We start from the raw sequence: 21167 nt of genomic DNA, 5'->3' as shown, positions 1-21167 counted from the left end.
GTATCTGTGACGGCCGCTCTTTTTGTTGGTATATAACTCTCTAACAACCTGATCTTTAGTATGAGGGAAAATAAGCCAATCACGGGTCAGGTTTTTCAACGAGATAACCGTATGTAAAATATGTTATGTCCCCTCCCTCCATCATTATGTGACAGGTCACGCCCCCCAACTTCAGAATGAACCTGGAACCCAGACTCTTTTATGTGTAGTGCGCACGTGTATACCGAAGGGTATTTGTCTTTATTCAATCCATTGCACTTCGTCTGCTTTTGCCTGTTTGTTGCACGGCTGAACGTGTTGTTGAACCCAAAATCGGGATATTGGGATAGAAGTGTCTCAGATCTTCGAATAAAGGGAGTTGGTTTGAGGTTGAGGTAAGTTATAGAAGAAAAAAACCCCCAGGAAATATAGTAGGTTTACTTTGCATTGAACATCACCGGTCAAATTTAAACTCGGTTTCTGAACATGCTGAACTAGTCCGAAAATTTGGGACTCTCAATACTGTGTATGAGAGTCCCAAAACTTAAGGTATCCATATCGTGCAAAACTTTGTGCTGCATGATAAAACCAGTGTGAATCAAATTTGCAAGCTTCTTACTCACTACAGTTTCTTCAATAATCCCCGAAACTTCTGCCTAGGAAAGTTGCTGTTGTGAGCATTGCATCACCAAAATTTCAGCTTTTAATTCTAATTTTGCAGAGAGTTATCGAAATCCATACGTGAGACATCACATTGATGTGTACTGCAATGCACTGTGCAAAAAGACTCCTCAGCTATATAACATTTCCATCGTGTAGATAAAACAGCGCCCTCTTGTTGATCTGAGTGAATGCAAAATGTTTCATTTTTTAGCAGAGGGCGCTATGTTCATTTGGCCATTGATTAAAAAACAAGTAAGCTGCAAGGCTCTTCCTACACCTACCCAGAATACATTGGGAATCACACACCCATTTCCAGAGCATGGAGATTGACGTGGATGGTTTTTGAACTGCCAAAACCTTGCCTTAAAATTGGATTTAAGGTCTCAAATTTTGCAGGTGACATGCTTGCAACTATAGCATTTTGATGTATTGTTGTGTGGGCATTAATTAGCCAAATGGTGAGTAAAAAAACGTCAGTAGTAATTTTGCATGTTTTTATGCACTCACGGTCCCAGTCTGATGCTGAACTTGCCGAATCAATGCAACACGATCAATGATTATTATTTTTTTTGGGGGGGGGGGGGAGGTTGGCAAGGGGGGGGGGGGGTGGCAAGGGGGGGGGGATTGATATTGGGTTTGGCAAAAGTTTGAGAACTGGTCAAACGAGGTATAAAATTAAAAATGCCTATGTACGTTATTGTCTCTGACTGACCTACATAACATGCTGCCATTGTCATGAAGGATCCAGAAACGCTGGACTAGATCCCTGAGATCCAACTTACACCCGATCCCTCACTTCCTGACCTTGACAGAGTTGATTCAATCAAGATCCGGGATGGCAATCAAGGCTGCTATCTTTGATGTTGGTGGCGTTCTCATCAAGAGTCCTCTCCACTATCTGATGCAACTTGCTGAGACACATGGCTTGCCAGCGTAAGTGGGCTTCGGATTGAAATTGTTAGGAATCATTACCAAAATTTATCAGCAAATGAATTCTGTAAAGCTTTAGTCTTTTCTGTTTGAGACTTGAAGAATTCTTTGAAATGTTATCCTACCAAACCATTACTTTCACTACAATCGATTATGATTGTTGCAGGACTTTCCTGGTGAATGTCTTAAGGAAAGGCGCTCCAGACAATGCTTTCTGCAGAGCTGAGAGGGGAGACCTTTCCATCTCACAGGTACCACGGTTGCATCAAATTAAGCTTTCAAATATCACACATCAAAACTTCACAAACAGTTGACCACTGATTGGTGTTTTAAGTTAAAGCATTTGTAAGCCATTTCTTTGTGAAGAAGACAGGTTGAGTGTCAAAGTTTAGGTTTGTCTAAAGTTTGTATGACCGTGATCGTCTGACTGTTAAACTGTTTGCAAGTAAAACACAGTTCGAACCCCCCTCCCCCCCCCCCAAATATAGGGAGAAGTAGTACCTGATTTGTGCGCAGCAGTTAGGGGAATGGTCGTGAACCAATTTTTCAGTCGGAATAATTTTCAGTTCTGGCATAAGAAAAAGGTTGAAATACATGCACATACATGTCACAGTAAATTTTGACATTTTCACTACTTGCATTTTCCTCAATTTGTTGAGTATTCAACTTCCTTTGTTTCCTGTCAGATGCTGAAAGAACTGCAGAAGGATTTCCAGCAATCAGCCACAGAGACAAACACGGAGATTCCCAAGACGTTCAGTCTCAAGCAGATGATTGGTGGATTACATAAACAGCCTCCTCATACCGAGATGATCAATGCTGTTGTCAACTTGAAGAATCATGGTAAATATTTTGATAAATCATTGTCCAACTCATCTCATATTAATCCTTATCTATTCAAGGAGCTTTCTCAGTTCTTCAGACGCCAACACTATGCAATACACAAGTATCTTATTCTTTAGACTTCATACTTGTCAATTTGAGACAGTGTCATTATATTGTTCTCAAGTCAATCACAAATCCAGCCACAAGTAAATCACAAGTCAATTCACAAGTCCAGTTACATGTAGCAAGGGTTGAGCAATAACAAGGAATGCCTTTTATAAGATGGAATTTTTGCGTCGGGGTGATATAAATCAAATTAGGTTTTGCCTTTGTTAGTCACATTTCATTTGAATAGCTTGTGAGTTGACTTGGGACTGGAGGACTTGTGATGGTCTTGCAATGGACTTAATTGTAATACCTCAACTAGCCATCAGTCACAACTTCAGTCGGGACAATCCCAACTTAGGTTGGACCTGTCTCTACCAAAGTGTTTCAACTACAACATGTAAGTTGAGATGGTCCCTGCTGAAGTTGGGACCTTGGTTTAGTTGGGACGTAACAGACTCAAGTACAACACTGGACAATGGTCCCTGGATTTGGGGTATTGATCATTAATTGACACTTTGTAAGGGAATGTTTATCAGGCTGATCCTGCAATTCTGTAATTCATTTTCACGTTTTTGGTTTTGTTGCCCGTAGGTTTGAAAACTTGTGTCCTGACTAACAACTTCATCTTTGACTTGCCCTCTGGGTCTGAAGAACCAGACAGTGCCAACTTCCTGCTCATGATGAGGTTCATGTTTGACGAGATAATTGAATCTTGTAGGACTGGCCTGAGGAAACCTGAACCAGAGATTTACAGCTTGGCTTGCAAGAGGCTTGGTGTTTCTCCTGAAGAAGTAAGAATCTTTTAGATTAATATGATGAGCCTTGATAGGACGGAGAAAGTAAAAGAATGAAGAGGCGGGATTTGAAAGAATTTATAGGAACTTGTTTGACCTACGGAGACGGTGTAGGGATACAGAGTTGTAATGAGTCACCAAACTTTGTGACTCTAGTCCAGTTGAGTCATTTCACATTTGTTGTTGACTGTTTTAAAGTGATTTTTCTTTTTGCAGACCATCTTTATTGATGATCTGAAGGGTAATCTGAAGAGCGCTAAGAAACTGGGAATAAATACCATCTTGTTCAAGGATCCTGAATCAGCCCTTGCAGAGATTCAAGAATACACTGGTATTGACGTGAGTAGTCACTAACTATCACTATCAATCTTTGTGAGTTACTGTAAGGATCCTGAATCAGCCCTTGCAGAGATTCAAGAATACACTGGTATTGATGTGAGTAGTCATTAACTATCACTATCAATCTTTGTGAGTTACTGTAAGGATCCACAATCAGCCCTTGCAGAGATTCAAGAATACACTGGTATTGATGTGAGTAGTCATTAACTATCACCATCAATCTTTGTGAGTTACTGTAAGGATCCTGAATCAGCCCTTGCAGAGATTCAAGAATACACTGGTATTGATGTGAGTAGTCACTAACTATCACTATCAATCTTTGTGAGTTACTGTAAGGATCCTGAATCAGCCCTTGCAGAGATTCAAGAATACACTGGTATTGATGTGAGTAGTCATTAACTATCACTGTCAATCTTTGTGAGGTACTGTAAGGATCCACAATCAGCCCTTGCAGAGATTCAAGAATACACTGGTATTGATGTGAGTAGTCATTAACTATCACCATCAATCTTTGTGAGGTACTGAAAGTAAAACTTCTTGTACTTTACTTCCTTCCTTTGTATTTTTATTCCCAGGTGTTTCAGCCGGCATCACCAATTTCAGCTGACCCTGATAAATTAACTCACAGCTACGTAACAACAAAGGTATGTCAAAGAAACAACAATTATCAATTCAATCTGGATGTCGGGACATTGTTTGGTCATATTCTAGAAAATCATAAGAATATTTCTGTATTAGAAAAAATATTTCCACCTGTTTCTGCTCCTTTTTTTTACACAATTATATAATTTTAATTCTTAAATCATATTTGTTTTTTAAACAGGATGGCATCAAGTTGCATTACGTTGATATAGGAGAAGGTCCGGTGGTCGTCCTGTGCCATGGTTTCCCTGAATCTTGGTACTCATGGAGAAAACAGGTGAGATTAGATCGTACCTCAGTGTTGCTTTTTTTAATTCGTGCAACATGTGTCATTTTATGCTTAGTGCCCACATGTGAAGAAGACCAAGTCTACAAACAATCTACTAGTTCACGTTTTACCCCGTGATTTGTTCTACAATAGATTCCTGCCTTGGTCTTAGCTGGCTACCGTGTCATTGTTCCTGATCAAAGAGGCTATGGGGATTCCTCGTCTCCATCTGGTGAGAACTTCACTCATTTTATCAGTGTTGTATTCTTTTTTTTCTTCAAAAGAAAGGTTGTAGTTTGTGGCATGGAAGCATATCAGGAATTTGTTCTGTGTGCTACTCCTATTGTATGTTGTGAGTCCAGTTGAATAATCATATTAGAAAATTTAAAATTAAAAAAAGATTGGTACTTCAAAACCATGTAGAATTTATTCCTATTTGTTCCTCTCTCCATCCCAGAATCTGTCTTACTTCGCAAGATGTTTATTATGTTTGATTTTCAGATATTCAAGATTACACTCAAGACTGTCTGTGCAGGGTAAGTGTCACACATTTACAGTTAAGTTCCCTTTTTTTTTTTTTTTTTAATTATTCTTACTTTTTAAATTTTCTTTCAGGCATTATTTTAGATATTTTGCCTGCATATTTGTTCCATCTCAGCTCAAATCCCACACTTCACTTTTTACATCATTTTAAGTCTTATCAATATATACAAAGCCTTACATATTGATTTTTTACAATGTGTTCCATTATTCATGTGTCTTTGTAGGATCTATCAGCTCTCCTAGATTCCTTGGTAAGTCAAAACGAAAATGAAAAAAATCTTATGTTTTAGGTGTTCATCAATCTACTGGTTGTAAATGATATGATTTTACTTCCTACGATTATATTTTAGTTATCAAGCAGTCATGTTGTAGTCTGTAACACATTAGAATGCTAATTTGGTACTAATCTTGAAGAACTGAGCACACTGTTCAAACTGTTTAGTAAGATGGTTCTTTTCAGAGCTAGTCTTATCTAAAAACCAAATGGAATTGTTTTATTGTCTTAATGCATACTTCTTGTTATTTATTTTTCTTTAATTGATTTGTTTTTCAGAGTATACCAAGAGCTGTTTTTGTTGGTCATGATTGGGGTGGTGCTATTGTGTGGAAAATGGCTCTCAGGTATCCAGAACGCACAAGGTAAACATTTAGTTTGCCATTGTTTAGAAAGTAAATGTTATGCTAATTCCTTTAAATATTGCTGTTTAGACAGCCCAATTCCCTGTGTTTTACTGTAGGTATTTGAGAAATCATGCTTATTATCAAACAATATTGTGGGGTACCTCTCTTTGTCCTCATAACAAAATGTTGGGATTTAAGAATTTGACATCTTAAGTAGCTTATTGTTCACATTCAGTTTCCCTTGTTTTTATTTGTCTCATTTTTCAGAGGTGTTGTTGGTGTGAATACTGCTTACTTTCCTCCCAACCCTAAGAACAACCCACTGCAGAGAATGTATCAGAAACCAGGCATGTTTGACTACCAGCTGTACTTCCAAACTCCAGTAAGTACCGTCAAAGTTGTGTTTTTTATTTCAACTTTTGGAGGTTTCCGTATCAGTGCCCTTGGCTTGGTCTTTCCCTTCAGCGTGAGATTCATAACAATCTCGCAGTGCTTAAATCTAGTGAAATTACACCAATTATTGGTTGTGTGTGGCAGGATTTGCTGCCTCTGAAGCAGATGGTGGACCAATATTGCACTGTCAAGTCGGGAAGGATAAAATCATAAAGCTGCAGCCTGTAGCAAAACTCGACGATGAAGCAGAGATTTCAAAAACCCTTTTCACTTGATGAGGTCCAGCTGAGTGATTTTGTTCATTATTATTATTAGTTATGGTTTATTTGTTTGTTTTGTTCATTCTGTGTAGGGCGTGGCCGAAGCTGAACTAGAGAAGGACTTGGAGAAAACTTTGAAGTTATTTTTCAGAGCTCCGGGGAAACGGGTAAGATTGTGTTTTCTTCATGCTTGAATCACTCCCCTCACATCCAAACCGTCTTCAAACTTAAATTAAAAGGACCGTAGGAGATGTCCCAGAAAACTTCCGTACTTTGTGTCTGTATACTGGTGCTCTACCAATGGCATGGAAGCGCTATAATGAAAGTTAGTATCCTTGCTTAGGGGCCACGAGTCTGAAATAATGTCATCCGCATGCATGTACCCTATAGTAGGTTTTATCACGTTATTGTTCGTGGAAACAAGTTTCTCTTATGCTTTTTTCAAGTCATTTTTATTCTAACAATTGTAATTTTATTCATTGGCAGGACCATTACCCAGGATCAGAGAAGATTGGTGTTCATAATGTAAGAGAGAGAGGTAAGTGTACACTAGGCATGGTACCATGTATCAGGACCTCGTACATGCAAGACCTAAGCAATTTATGTTCTCGTGATTTCCTTATTCCATAAAAGGGTTTAAGAGTGGCAGTTCCCTGAAAACTCTGAAAACTCCACCAGAGCGATTTGTTGTTTTCAACAGGTGGTTTGTTAGTTGGTGTTCCCGATGATCTGTCTAGACCTTCGCTGCTTACTGAGAAAGATTTGGCTTACTACGTCAAGCAGTACAAGACATCAGGATTCAGGTAGGTGAAAAACTTGGTTTAATTGAACTGAGCAAGCCCTAATTATAAGCTAATTGAACAGTTTTAATAACCATAGTTTTTTAAGGATAGTTATTTCTATTTAAAGATTTCTTAAGCCACTGCTTTCCTAAAAGGCCAAACAGCTGAAATTGCTGTTCCAGTTCAAAGTGAACAATGATGAGCGCCGTTAAGCAAGATATTGGTCTGAAAAGTTTCTGACCTAATCCAGGCAAGCCCAAGTGAGGGTCAAGGTTACGGGACTAATTGATATTAGGCTGTTGATAATACTTTTGTGTAATATTGTGAAAAGTTTGTATTATTTGTATAATATTACACAGTTCTATTTTTGTTTAGGGGTCCTCTGAACTGGTACCGGAATGTTGAACAAAATTGGAGAGATTCCCTGAAAGACATTGGCCGTAAGGTAAATCCACAATTAATTGTTATTTGAAGGATGAATTATTTAAACACTGAGATTTTATATGAACTCTAAAATTGATTATATATTAATATATCTTGGTATTCTTTCAATCGTCATAGATCCATGCCCCGGCTCTGATGGTTACAGCGGAGAAAGATCGTGTCTTGACTCCAGAAAGTAGTAGATATATGGAACCATGGGTATGATAACAACCACATAAATTTAGGTTATCAATAACACACTGATTTTTATTGATGGTTCTTTATTAGTCAATTTAATACAGTATCTGTTGATGAATTTGTTTTCCAATTTTGTGGGTTTTTTTTTTTGGTTAAATATTTTCCAGGTCCCTAATCTGTCTCGTCTGCACATCAAGGACTGTGGCCATTGGACTCAGATGGAAAAGTAAGATATCCAAATATCACATGACTCATTCCTGTTAAATGTCTTAACAACATTTGAGTTTGCAGAAATATCCCACAACTTAAAAGTTCTTATTCCATTCAGAACATTCTGTTTGGGTACCTTTATTCTCAGGCCCAGCTAATATACCCCATTCAAACTGGATAAGTAAGACATGTATTTCCATGGGCTTTTTTTACAGTCCTTGAATTGTTGTGAGTTGAATATTTTGAGATCTGTTTTACAATTTTGTAAAGTTTTGTAAAGTTTCTAGTATCCGACGTTTTTTTTGGGGGGGGGGGGGGGGCCTAGAAAGCCAAGTTTGAAATAACATGAAGAAGCATTGAATGTATTCACCTTACTCATTTTCATCTGTAGAGGGCCGTGATACGCACATGGCCAATAGTCCAGCCCATTATAACATGGCCTGTTCGTCTTAATTCATCACAGGCCCAGAGAATTGAACGATGGTCTCATCACATGGCTCAACGACATCCATGAAAAGGCTAATGTTCATGTAGAATCTAGACTGTAAATTACCATAGCAACCTCATGGATCCATGGCAACTCTGTAGCCATGGCAACTTTGCGTCCAAGATTTCAGTGGCAGTTGTAGGTAGGAGATAAGTTTAATATAAAATTATCTAAAGTCAGATTGAAAGAAAACTTTACTTGATGAAGTATTTTTTAGTGAAGAACATATTACTTGTTAGGCAATATGGTGCTTTTGTAATTTATAATTGCAATGCAATCAATAATTAAAAATGTGTAAAGATTTACGAAGCAAATATATCAAAGATTTCAGGTAGTTTTGATATTTTGTTGAATTTGTCAATATGTAAAATTTGTAATTTAAAAAAGTTCACTTTTTTTATAATGAAATGAAATGTATGCATTCTTTCAAATGTTTAAAGTTTTTTTAACAGTACTATAAAATTATGGAAAGGGAAATTTTCTATGGTAGAAAAATAACTAGGTGCGAGTTGAAAATAGTTTGGTGTTATATATGAACACATTTTTCAACAAATTTTTCACAATTTGTCACTGTTTTAAAAACAAATTGTAGATTTTGATCAATGTTAATTTTTACGGCATTTTTGAATGACCTATCAAAATGCTGCAAAACATTCTTGCAGATTTAAGATCTTTAAATTGATGACAAGGTAAAAGAGAGAAAGCCCTTTAAAAAGCAAGAAAATATGTGAAGGGTAAGGAATTGAACAGTTGAAAGTTAAAAATTGCAAAGTGTGGTAATGGCACCAGTGTATGAAACATACTACTTATTTTGTGGCATATGCACAAAGTTAAAAGCAATTTGTTGAAAAATACATTTTTAAACTATTCAAATGTGTACCAAAGTGTGCCCAATAAAATAAAATATAAATTGGTTTTATCGCAAGAACATGCCTACAGAAATTTGTGATTTCAGCTAGTGGCCAGTATTAAAGCAACCTTTTGAGTTTGCAATTGCAGTGATATACATTGCTATACAGAATTTGCATTGTCATCTTTCACCAATGAAGGCTTTCAAAGTTGATTTTTTTCTTTCAGTTGATATCGCTACAAAGGTCACTCCACGTGTAAGCTGAGATAAGAGCTTTATACCTTTATGACCTCTTTTTTGTTCCCCAAATTTTTATTACTCTGTGAATCGGCCTCAAGTGTTATGCAAATTCTTCACTAGAAACCAACTGTTGAATGTTATCTTGATCACTTTGACAGAGAGAAAAATATTGTTATCGAGTCACTGAAAAAATGTAAGTTCTGGCATTTGAAGCCGACCAAAGTTCATGTGATTTCCAAGATTGTCTGGGTGAGAGGGTAGACTGTGTGAAAGCTTGACTCAGATCCGTTGTCATTCACTGTCAGGTGAGTGTTTTATCCAATTTTGTCATCAGAATGATCACTATCCACATTATGCTTGATTTAGACAATTTTGAAATTCTAGTTTGTTGACCGAGCTGTCAGTATAACTTGAGTCACGCAGGAAATAAAATGCTGATCACATTTTTCAGCCCCCGATGCACACAGTATAATATTACACACGCCATTAAAATCCACAATATAATACATACGATATTATCCCATAGTCTCGGTATTAAAGTTTTACCAAAAAAAAGTCCAGTGCGGACAGGGCTTAAGTCAAGATCAATATTGGCAGTTTTGTTTTGGATAACAAGAAGTTTATGTATTTTTCAAAAAAATAATTAAATCTGCAATTTTCTGACATTGGCTCTAGATAACGATATTTTGTTAAGAAAGCGTCATGTGTTTTGTTCTTGCATTTGTCGCAGTGATCAGTGCTTAAAGATGGTTGCTTATATTCTACAAAGTTGTGATTCCATATTCATGCTATCTGCTCTATTTAGAGAAATGTTCGTTAACATTTTGCAGCTTTTCATGATAGTTTTCATAATCTCACAATTTCTTATACATGTGTATTCATCATATAGTAACATCCCAATATATGTTATTGTTAAGCATTTCCATTTCAGGTGTTTAGTCATGGCATTCAAGGCCGCCATCTTTGATGTTGGTGGAGTTCTCATAGAGAATCCATCCGCCTACTTGAAGAAATATTCTGAGGACAATGGCTTACCTGCGTGAGTTCATCAATTATTGCTTACATATATTACATTTGTACGGCAGTGCTCACACCCAAGTGACTGAATTAAACCCTTTGCCTTTTTTCTTTTCAAAAATGAAGAGAATGGAGGGGAAATGTACGTAGCCCCTTCCTAAAGCAGACTAAAAATTAAAGAAGCCCTTCAAATGTCTAGAACAAGATATGTGTTAATGATGATTCTATTCACCCGAAATCTTAAATTGTGTTTGTTGTGCATGCTTTCTGTCCTGTTTAATTCTAGGACGTTTGTATCGGATGTCTTTGTGGCGGCTGTCTTTGAGAAGGGTTCTTCTGACAATGCTTTCAGCAAAATGGAGAAAGGAGAATATGCATTTTCTCAGGTGAGTTGAGTATTAAAACTAACACACACATTTTGCCCTGGATGGTTTTGGCTGTTATCTAGATTGACCTAGTTTTTAACCTTACTGATAACTTGGGCATTAAAGATTTGAATACCTTTTGTGAGTAAACCATGTGAAGAGGATTTTGGCTACATACTTAAAAAAATTTCAAATTCAAACAGAAACGGACAATCCCCAGTGAAGGTAGTATTTAGTACGAGTCTGAGAAACGTGATTGAAAGGATGTCAGTTATTCCTTAGGCTGTGGTTTGTAGTGTTATTGTGTTATTGTGTCTGTGGCTTGTCTTGTCAGATCATTGGTGGGATACAAGAAAGCTTTGAGAAGGTTGCCAAGGAGAAGAGCGTGAAGTTACCCAGCTCCTTCAGCATTGAGAAGATGATGACAGATCTATATAGACTGCCAGTACACAGAGAAATGATCAATGCGGTCATGTGCTTGAAGAATCATGGTAAGGCACTCAATTTTTTGCCGTTTTGTAAAGATTCAACTTAATTTTTTGTAGTGGCTCTTGCAATCCCATATATTGCTTAAAGCACTACTTCGGTGATGGGACAAACGCACATTGAAATTCACATCACCTTGACGTATATTCATATCAAAACTCACGCTTATAGTCTGTTTTGATTCAACTTAATTTTTTGTAGTGGCTCTTGCAATCCCATATATTGCTTAAAGCACTACTTCGGTGATGGGAAAAACACACATTGAAATTCACATCACCTGGACGTATATTCCTATGAAAACTCACGCTTATAGTTTGTTTGGATTGGAACTACTAGTTTACTGTTGTGAGTTGCCCAAGCACAGAAATGTTTTGTGTTTAATAGCAGAAATTGGATTTTGCATACAGAAATTGGATCTTGCATGCGCCTTTGTTATGAGCTGTTATCATGTTTGTTCAAACACTCCGAGCAATCCTATTTTGTAGCTCCACAAAATTAGGGCAAGGCCATAGACGACTGGTAAAAGTTTGATTTTAACTTTTGTGGCAAATGATTAGCAGTTCAGGTTGCGGGGAATCATGACAGTGTCAATGTCCCAATCAATTTATTTGTTTTGTTTAATATTTCCAATTCTATATTCACAATTAATCCACCTGAACCAACATCAACCCATTACTATTACTTCCCTTAAGTGCTAATTGACAACATTTTACAAATGATTGGATGATCTTTTATTATCATTTTAGGTCTGAAAACGAGCATCCTGACCAACAGTGGTGTTTATGATTTGCCACTTGGGGATGATGGTCCTAGTACAGTCCATCTACTTACTGTGTCGATGAGCTTCATCTTTGATGACATCATTGAGTCGTGTCGTGTGGGGATGAGGAAACCAGACCCTGAGATCTACAAGTTGGCTTGCAGGAGGATGGGGGTCCAACCAAAAGAAGTAAGAATTTGTACTTTAGTACAAAAACTCATCATTTTGACATGGCTAAAGGCTATGGTTGGCAACTACACGTGTGTCTATGAGAAATGAATTCAGCCATTTCCATCGGCACGTAATTGCAAGCCGTAGATAACTAATTCCGATATGGCCAGGGCTTGGGCATGGACTCAAACCTGAACTGGAGACTTTAGCTTGACATTTAGAACTCGGATACAGACTTTCAGAGTTCTGAGTCAATCAGGAGTCAGTTCACAAGCCACGTCACAAGGTAACAGGGATGAACACTTAATAAAGGAATGCCTATGTTGCAGTTCATTCCAACACATTGTGACTTGATTTTGTCATTTGATTGACTTGTGATAACATTTGGTGACTTGTGACTGACTCAATTACAACTCTGGGCACTCCATGTTCGGTGACCTTGAAGATTAAGATTGATTTATTCAACCAATGATTAAAAAACAATCACAGCAATTTGTAATGTTGGACTCGCATAGAAATGACTCAATTTAAAATGCCATACAATTAAAACAATTACCACAAAAAATTAGCACAAAAATATACAAACATTTACTATATGCATACACATTTTATAAAGTAAACGTTCCCACTGTTAAACCTATTTCTGAAACGGATGCAAGATTATGTGTTACTTATGCGATTTATTTCAGGCTTTCTTTGTGGATGATATTAAGGCCAACGTGGGCAATGCAGAGGCTGTAGGACTGACATGCATTCATTTCACTGATGTCCAATCTACTCTGACTAGGATGCAAGAACTGACAGGCATTGATGTGAGTACAGAAAACACGGAGTTGGCAAAAAGATTTCTGTCTGCATATTTTTGTAATATATGGGATTCATTTTTTTAACTTATAAGTAAGTCTTGTCAGTATATTTCAGTGACACAACATGACTAGGGACTTACTAGATTCAATGAGAAGCTCACTACCTTGAAGAAAACCAAGTAAAGTTTAGTCTTCTACTTGATTATGGTTGTGCTCAGTGTGATTTGATGAATATATTATTGTATCTTTCTACCTGCCCTGTTTATAATATTCACGCCTTCCATTTCGATATCTTAATTACATTGTTGTTTTAGGTCTTTGCAAAGGCAAAACCCGTTTCAGTCGATCCTGAGAAAATTGCCCATGGATATGTCACCACAGAGGTATGTATCAGAAAAAAAATAAATTACAAAAATGTATTAATGTTTTTCTAATGGACTATCATTTTGTGAAGATTGTTTTTACAAATTTCTAACTGAAAGTTTGACATGAAGCTTCACGGACTGTGTCTTGTTAATTGTCCGACAGGATGGAGTCAAGCTGCATTATGTTGAAATGGGAGAAGGCCCAGCAGTCATTCTCTGCCATGGTTTCCCAGAATCTTGGTACTCATGGAGAAAACAGGTCAGTTAATATTGTTGAAGTGGATTCATTGTTTTGTGACACCAGTGTCGGTGAAAACCTTGTACAAAAGAGACCAGGCTTGCTCAGTCGAGCTGGACCCCAGACGTTGTATTTATACTTGGTGAGTCAGTCAGTGACTCAGTCAGTTGGGGGGGGGGGGGGGGGGTCGGGGAGTCAGTTCGTCGGGGAGTCGGTTAGTCAGTCAGGCCCTTCAGGTTCAGAAAAAAAATCACAAAAAAGGAAGAAATGTACACTGCAAGTTTCAAGCGATTTGACCTTTCTCCCTCTGACGTAGATTCCTGCCTTGGCCTTAGCTGGCTACCGAGTCATTGTTCCTGATCAAAGAGGTTTTGGTCATTCTTCATCCCCAGCAGGTAAAATGCTTGGATAAATCCTCTTATGCTTACCTGTATCTATTTAGTGAACGCTCTGTGGTTGGTTTTTATAACAGAGCCTATCGTGAAACGGTGTCTCAAGATGCTTTTGTTAGATAGTGAACCAAGTTTTATTACTAGTCATATAATTATTTTATTGAAGGTTTGTTTGTTTGTTTGTTTTTTTTTTTTTAACCAGATGTCAAGGATTACACCCATGAGCATTTTTGTAAGGTAAGAGCACAATAAGTGATATCAAAATTGTGCATTGAAATTAATAACAATTCTGGACAATTTGGTTTATTACATCTTCCATGTGTCTGTTTACACAACATTGAAACTGCAAACCTAAAGAAGAAAAGGTGGAATGAGAAACCATCAAAATTAACAGTTTGTAAATGTGTCAAATACAAGTTATATTTTTCTTTCTTGTAGGACATCAAATCTATCATGGATTCTCTGGTAAGTCAGTTCAGATAATTTTTTTATAATGTGCTGTTTAAAACATTAGTATCTTGCACAGGGTTTTTATGTTAAATTGAACTGACTTGAACTTTAACTTCCTTGAATCTGTCAAAATCTATTCTCAAATTCAAACGATTTAGAATTGAACAGCACAGGTACTTTTCTCGGAACCTATTATGTGAAAATACCAAAACAATTGTCATTTGATTACTGCACAAGTTACATTTTGGTGCCGGGTTCAAAAATGTTCACAGCAAACGTCCTTAGGGAGCTTGAGATAGGGTAACACAAAGAAGCTGCACTCGTCTCATTTCTGCCTTCCAATCGTTTGACATCTTAAAAAAAAAACACTGTGGGAAACTGACTAGGTGCATCATAATTATTTTAATGTTGAAGACAGAAATTGACATGGAGCTAGGCATTGGAAGAGCACCAGAACGGCATTCCGGAGGTTGCAGGTTCAAACCCTGCTCTATTCAATTTCTTTGTTCTTCCTTGAATAACATTTTTTTGCATTAATCCTTTTTTCTTTGCCATTGTTTAGAGTATTCCTAGATTCACTATTGTTGGTCATGACTGGGGTGGTTTTGTTGCTTGGAAGACAGCCATCAGATTTCCGTCTCGGATCAGGTAACATCTTGTTTCACACAGTGCAATGAAATAAAGGGTATTGGGGAAAAATAAGATAAAACCCTTCATAATCATTGTTTTAGAGTGTGAAATATGCAGGCAAATGGTATTATCAATCTTGATGTAAAAGTAAAAAAATTACAATGAAAATTTAGTGATAAGAAGTGAGTAATAACAATAGGACATTTATGATGCGATCAAGCTAAATGAGTCATCTGTTGACACTGGTAAATTTTTTTACAGATTTGAAAAGAGCACAATCTCAGCATTACTGCTATAAAACCACAAGCTGATACCATCTTTAGTTAAAAAATTATGGAAGTTGGAACACCAAAAGATGTGATGAAGTGATGTGATGAAGTGGCCCTATTTTGGCCTGAATCTCCAAATGAAAGTTCCCGACAAGCAACTCATTTAGCTTGATCACATCACATTTGTTTTTGCATTGTCTTTTTGTTCATGTAGAGCTGTAGCAGGTGTGAACACCCCCTACTTCCCTCCTAATCCTAAGGTCAACCCCTTCGACAAGATACGTGAAGATCCTGGCATGTTTGACTATCAACTCTATTTCCAAGAACCAGTAAGTTCATTGGTGTTTATACAAGTCTGATCTTGACATTTTGACTATTCAAGTAATTACCTTTATGAGACAAAATTAAACAATACATCTTTAAAAGAATCTTTAAAAACTGAGATGAAGAAGTATTCTAATTGTTTTTGTCTTTGAAGGGTGTGGCGGAGGCTGAACTGGAGAAAGACTTGGAGAAAACTTTCAAATTTTTCTTCAGAGGATCTAGCAAACAGGTTTGTAATTTTGTCAATTTGGACATAACAGCAATGTACAATGACTATGGACAACCCTTAACATAGCTTGGTGTTGATGACACATTTTACTGTATTTTTCAGGACTATTACCCTGGAATGGAGAAATTCGGCATCAACAATGCGAGGGCGAGGGGTAAGTCACCATCCATCACTGTAGTCCCCTCAGATTCTGAAATTAAGCACTTTTTAGAAAAAAATGAAGTAAAACCCTCAAAGTTTACAAGGTGGAATATTGGTATTTGCTCGGTAAATGTGTTGGAGATATATAAAGCTGAGCTGTTCCTGCATCCAACTAGATGTCTTCAATGTTTTGACTAGCATATTGTAGTCGTTTTCAGAAAGCCTTTGAGAAGTACATGTAGATGCTATTGTGGACACAGACTCTTGTTGAAGGGAATATTCATTTGGATGTATTCTTCCTCAGGCGGTTTGTTAGTTGGTGTTCCTGATGATCTGCCTATGCCTTCCCTACTTACTGAGAAAGATTTGGCTTACTACGTCAAACAGTACAAGACATCAGGATTCAGGTTGGTCGCTGAATAATTTTTTTTTTTTTTTTTTATTGAAGAAGATGAAAAAGAAATTGATTTCCTGTAGACTTTGTTGTTGATGTAATGACATGCTTGGCCTGAGGAGACACATATATCACATTGTAATGGCACATGCTAAACAGGACTTTGATCCTTGCTGCCTGTTTTACTTATTGTCACTTACTAATTTTGAACTGGTTCGTTTTCTGATTTTTCCAGAGGACCTCTGAACTGGTACCGGAACACTGATCAGAACTGGAGAGACAGTGTGAAGGATGCTGGACGCAAGGTCAGTTCATACAACTATTTCAAACATCTTGAAGAGTTATTACAAGACTTCAATAGCCTGTTAGTTTCTCAACAGCATCTGTTTGATCCAGCATCAGGGTTTAGGCCAAAAAAAAAAGTCTCCGGTTTCTGGTATGCGCGCGCGTCGCCGTAGCCGTGCGCGTCGGCAAAATGAAAAAGTTTTTTTTTTCAATGAAAGATGATGTCTCAAAACCGCCAAACTCACTGGTTTGACCAGAATCCTGCTGCTTCACAATTTTAACTTGTTTTTAGATGGGGTTATGATCGAGAACATGATCGAGAATAAGCTTTATGTGGCCTCTCTGGACTCCCATATATTTTCAGTAAGTTTAGTCGGGCACCATTTGCAGTCATCAGCCGACATTTGAAGCAAAAAAATCAGGTAAAAAAAAGAAAAAAGCCGCGTCGCCGCACCACTTTTTGGGCAAGCTCCATACCAGAAACCGGAGACTTTTTTTGTTTGCCTTAGCTATGTTTAAATGAAACGTTTTGGTGTGCATCAGTTGAGTGTTGGGGCTTGAGATAAATTAGTCCTGGTTCTCCTTCGTCAGGGAATGTGCAATTGTTTGAAGTTTTCAAACGAAGTCTTGGTATGTTTGTGTGTCTTATCGTCTAGATTTATGCACCAGCCTTGATGGTGACTGCAGAGAAGGACCCAGTGTTGGTTCCAGAGATGAGTAAAGCTATGGAAGGATGGGTAGGCTATTCAGCAATTTCATTTATTCATTTATTTGAGATTCATATAAAAACCTGAGACAGTTTACCAATTCCTATTGGTCAAGAGCTCGTCACCTGGGTAGTGTTAAACCACTAATAAAACACTGCTGTGTTCTGCGCCACATTGCGCAGTACATGCAGTGCGTGCACCAATCTCCATATAAGGAGATTTTCAGCACTACGCATGCGAGGCACATACCATGGGCATGGCCAGAGGGGTGTTTCACAAAATGTTGGACAAAATCGTTGGGAATTTGTGAATTTTGACTTTCTGACCAAAAGTATTTATAAATGGGAATGAATATGTGCTTGGCCAGTATTCAACTATCTCGGGCCATTATCCGTGTCCAGGCTCCTAGCCAGAAACATACTTGTTTAAAACCGGCCAAGCACATATTTATTCCCTTATTTGAAAATACAAATTGCATCTATTGTATTATCAATTCACTTACTGGATGTGTTTGGACGTTTGAGTTCTTGTGTGTTTCGGCTGAACAATTTATTTTTCTTTGGTAGGTGCCCAATCTATCCCGTGTCCACATTGAGGAATGTGGCCATTGGACTCAGATGGAAAAGTAAGCTTACCCTCATCTTTAAGATTTTGTTCAGATATTCAAGATTTTTTACTTTCTTTGGAGTAATGCAGGGTTCAAGTAAATGTTACTTGGGAGTGATGAAAAAAAAATGAATAAGTATAGTTTGAATCTGTTTCATACTGACTTTGCTGATGTTTGTCATCTCATTTTACATTGTTACTATCATATTCTAAATTCTTACATGCACCTGTTTTTTAAATTGATTACTGCAGACCCACTGAGCTGAATGAAGGACTGATCAAATGGTTGAATGACGTCCATCAAAAAGCCAAGATCCCTGTGGTTGCAGGATTCTGAGACATCTCCCTGCATTGGTTGGTACACACCTCACCCACTCAGAAATGAGTCAGAAATCTAGTCAATCACAAGTGCAAAATAAATAACATGTCATATCTCAAGTAACAAAACGGAAACAACCATGTAGGAATGTCTCTGTTATAGTTTGTAGCAACCAGGATAAATTCATTGCCTTTTACTGAAATTTAGATTATATATTTGATCATTGATTGATATTTGCGAAATGTTCTTGTTTCCCACAAGTTAATTTGAACAGCTTGTGACTTGACTGTGATTGGCTGGATTACAACTCTGTATAGATGATGGAGTATAAAGTGGCCAATCACAGATGAGCAGTTATTAATTTGCTAATAATGGGAGACATAGTTTTGATAAGTTAAACGAGAGAACTTATTGCAAAGATTTTAACCATTTTTTTTTTCGGATAGTAAGATTTGTTATTGTTTTTTATTACAAATTTACACAATCGAATGAAATTATGCATAACCAGGACATGAACCCAAGACCTTGCAAATGTCTTGCAAGAATCTTGAAAAAAAAAATCATACTCTATCTTCAGTATCCACTGTATCTCATGTTTGATTTCAATATAAGCTGCATGCTTTTTCCATCTCAAGTAGATTTCATTTGGGTTTTCATGTTTTGTTTCCATATTGGTCTAGTTCCAAAGATTAAGCTTTGATAAACCATGTACATAATGATTGTTTCCAGGTTCTATTGGTAAATGCACCTCATTCGTTTTTACAGAGAAAACACCAATTATACCAATGTATCAAGATTGTTTGTCTTTTTTTTTATTGGATTAAAGTGAAATACAGAATCGTCTCCTTGAATGTTTTGTGTGTGTCTGCGTTTTTTATATTAATATATATTTTTTTTTTGGGGGGGGGGATTTGTGATTTATTCTGTCTAATAATAATTAAATTATCAGATATTGTTCCGTATTATCAGTCCGTCCTAAAGATGAATAGTCATCTCCCTAATGTATTACGTTCTGTCCGATTTATTCATCACTTTACGAACCGCTAGAGGCGACCATAAATACAATAAGATCGCCCCTAGAGGAACAGAATTGGAGATAGAAACGCGCGTACCGCTAGAGGCGACCCATAAATACAATAAGATCGCCTCTAGAGGTACAGAATGGCGATACAAACGTGCCTACCTCTAGAGGCGACCATGAATACAATAACGGATCGCCCCAAAGAATGGAGATAGAAACGCGCATACCTCTAGGGGCGACCATAAATACAATAAGATCGCCCCGGAGGTACAGAATGGAGATAGAAACGCGCGTACCTCTAGGGGCGACCATAAATACAATAAGATCGCCCCGGAGGTACAGAAGGGAGATAGAAACGCGCGTACCGCTGGGGGCGACCGTTATTGTGTCGCCCCTAGCGGTATATATTAACGCGCGTACCGCTGGGGGCGACCATTATTGTCGCCCCTAGAGGTATATATTAACGCTTGTACCGCTGGAGGCGACCGCTATTGTCGCCCCTAGAGGTATATATTAACGCTCGTACCGCTGGAGGCGACCGTTATTGTCGCCCCTAGCGGTATACAGAAACGCTCGTACCAGCGGTACGAGGTATATATTAACGCTCGTACCGCTGGAGGCGACCGTTATTGTCGCCCCTAGCGGTATACAGAAACGCGCGTACCGCTGGGGGACCGTTATTGTGTCGCCCCTAGCGGTATACATGTATATAAACGCGCGTACCTCTAGGGGCGACCATAAATGCAATAAAATCTCCTCTAGAAGTTCTGATGACAATAGAAACACGCGTACGTCTAGGGGAGACCACAGATTGCAATATTTTTATTATTATTTTTATTTTATTATTTTAAATTTTTATTGTACAATATTTCTCAACAATCAACAGACTTGTGCTGTATCACAAACAAATAACCAGACCGAATTTCAACTTAATACATGTTTGCATGATATCGTTAGAATAACGAGTGTATTGTCTTTCGCCCATTAAAGTTGACTTTCATTCGGATTGCATTTTAGCGGTTGAGCACACTGAATTGTTCGGGTTATAATACTCTTATTATTTGACAATTGTATTGCTTTCAACAGACTTGTGTTATATATATCACAAACAAATAAGAAAATCAAATTTCAACTCAATGCATCAAAATATTCCCAAGTTATCATTCGGAAAACGAGTGTGTTTGTTTATTCCCCATAAAACTTGTAATTTATACAAAGCATCCATAAACTGACTCCAATAAGTGTTCAATGTTATCATAGAATTCATGTTTCACATTATATACCAGCTTTTTGGACTTCTATTTTGTTTAATTACAATTTTATTCGAATGACAAAGAAAACACAATGTCCCCCTTTTTCGTGAGCAAATGCACTCATAGATCCCCAACAAGCACCAAAAACACACGCTGTAACTGGTTCCCTGCTCTAAAGCGTAACCCTAACGTTAAAACCGTAGACCAGCTTTTTGGACCGTAGCAAAAATCCCATTTGAACCGCGTATATGGCTGTTTTTGTACACGGCCGATTGTACACACGTGTATTGGCAATAGCGAACTAGAAAATTGGCCATAACGGCGTTTCCACCGATCATGCGCAGTGTGCACGCCTATATACAGTGCATGGAGCTAGAAAATCGG

The 21167-nt window shown here is 37.6% G+C and overlaps 2 protein-coding genes across 4 annotated transcripts; both read left to right on the top strand.

Annotated features, from left to right (window-relative positions):
• Positions 1 to 233: 233 nt before the first annotated feature.
• Positions 234 to 9390, top strand: LOC119727583 (bifunctional epoxide hydrolase 2-like). The gene is made up of 20 exons (XM_038199519.1): positions 234 to 374; positions 1455 to 1575; positions 1739 to 1823; positions 2259 to 2415; positions 3097 to 3296; positions 3516 to 3638; positions 4214 to 4282; positions 4462 to 4557; positions 4702 to 4780; positions 5050 to 5084; positions 5316 to 5342; positions 5645 to 5730; positions 5980 to 6094; positions 6458 to 6532; positions 6852 to 6903; positions 7066 to 7168; positions 7523 to 7592; positions 7709 to 7789; positions 7936 to 7994; positions 8442 to 9390. Exons 2-20 carry the CDS (start codon positions 1478 to 1480, stop codon positions 8524 to 8526), a joined length of 1695 nt encoding a protein of 564 aa, XP_038055447.1. The 5' UTR covers positions 234 to 374; positions 1455 to 1477; the 3' UTR covers positions 8527 to 9390.
• An 87-nt stretch (positions 9391 to 9477) lies between these two features.
• On the top strand, positions 9478 to 19360 carry LOC119727581 (bifunctional epoxide hydrolase 2-like). Of its 3 annotated transcripts, XM_038199516.1 has the most exons (20): positions 9478 to 9860; positions 10487 to 10594; positions 10859 to 10958; positions 11272 to 11428; positions 12170 to 12372; positions 13044 to 13166; positions 13475 to 13543; positions 13689 to 13784; positions 14080 to 14158; positions 14358 to 14392; positions 14594 to 14620; positions 15168 to 15253; positions 15719 to 15833; positions 15983 to 16057; positions 16160 to 16211; positions 16503 to 16605; positions 16828 to 16897; positions 17534 to 17614; positions 18151 to 18209; positions 18443 to 19360. In XM_038199516.1, the coding sequence occupies exons 2-20, from the start codon at positions 10497 to 10499 to the stop codon at positions 18525 to 18527; spliced, it is 1713 nt and encodes a 570-aa protein (XP_038055444.1). In that variant the 5' UTR covers positions 9478 to 9860; positions 10487 to 10496; the 3' UTR covers positions 18528 to 19360. The 3 variants fall into 3 exon arrangements, with proteins under 3 accessions (XP_038055444.1, XP_038055443.1, XP_038055445.1); XM_038199515.1 differs by having other exon boundaries at positions 9478 to 10594; XM_038199517.1 differs by lacking the exons at positions 16160 to 16211; positions 16828 to 16897; positions 17534 to 17614; positions 18151 to 18209; positions 18443 to 19360 and having other exon boundaries at positions 9478 to 10594; positions 16503 to 16599.
• Positions 19361 to 21167: the final 1807 nt, after the last annotated feature.

This window comes from Patiria miniata, unplaced genomic scaffold, assembly GCF_015706575.1.
Source record: "Patiria miniata isolate m_02_andy unplaced genomic scaffold, ASM1570657v1 HiC_scaffold_20, whole genome shotgun sequence".
In the NCBI taxonomy this organism is placed as follows: Eukaryota; Metazoa; Echinodermata; class Asteroidea; order Valvatida; family Asterinidae; genus Patiria; species Patiria miniata.
This window is presented reverse-complemented; position numbering and strand designations above follow the sequence as displayed.

What these genes read in the sequence shown, in the direction of transcription:
- LOC119727583 (XM_038199519.1), top strand. Translation starts at nt 1,478, where the DNA reads ATGGCAATCAAGGCTGCTATCTTTGATGTTGGTGGCGTTCTCATCAAG. An exon ending in CAGCTCTCCTAGATTCCTTG is followed by an intron (nt 5,343 to 5,644) that starts GTAAGTCAAAAC and finishes TTTGTTTTTCAG; the next exon opens with AGTATACCAAGAGCTGTTTT. An exon ending in GTAGATATATGGAACCATGG is followed by an intron (nt 7,790 to 7,935) that starts GTATGATAACAA and finishes AATATTTTCCAG; the next exon opens with GTCCCTAATCTGTCTCGTCT.
- LOC119727581 (XM_038199515.1), top strand. Translation starts at nt 10,302, where the DNA reads ATGGTTGCTTATATTCTACAAAGTTGTGATTCCATATTCATGCTATCT. An exon ending in GAGAATATGCATTTTCTCAG is followed by an intron (nt 10,959 to 11,271) that starts GTGAGTTGAGTA and finishes TTGTCTTGTCAG; the next exon opens with ATCATTGGTGGGATACAAGA. An exon ending in CCCATGAGCATTTTTGTAAG is followed by an intron (nt 14,393 to 14,593) that starts GTAAGAGCACAA and finishes TCTTTCTTGTAG; the next exon opens with GACATCAAATCTATCATGGA.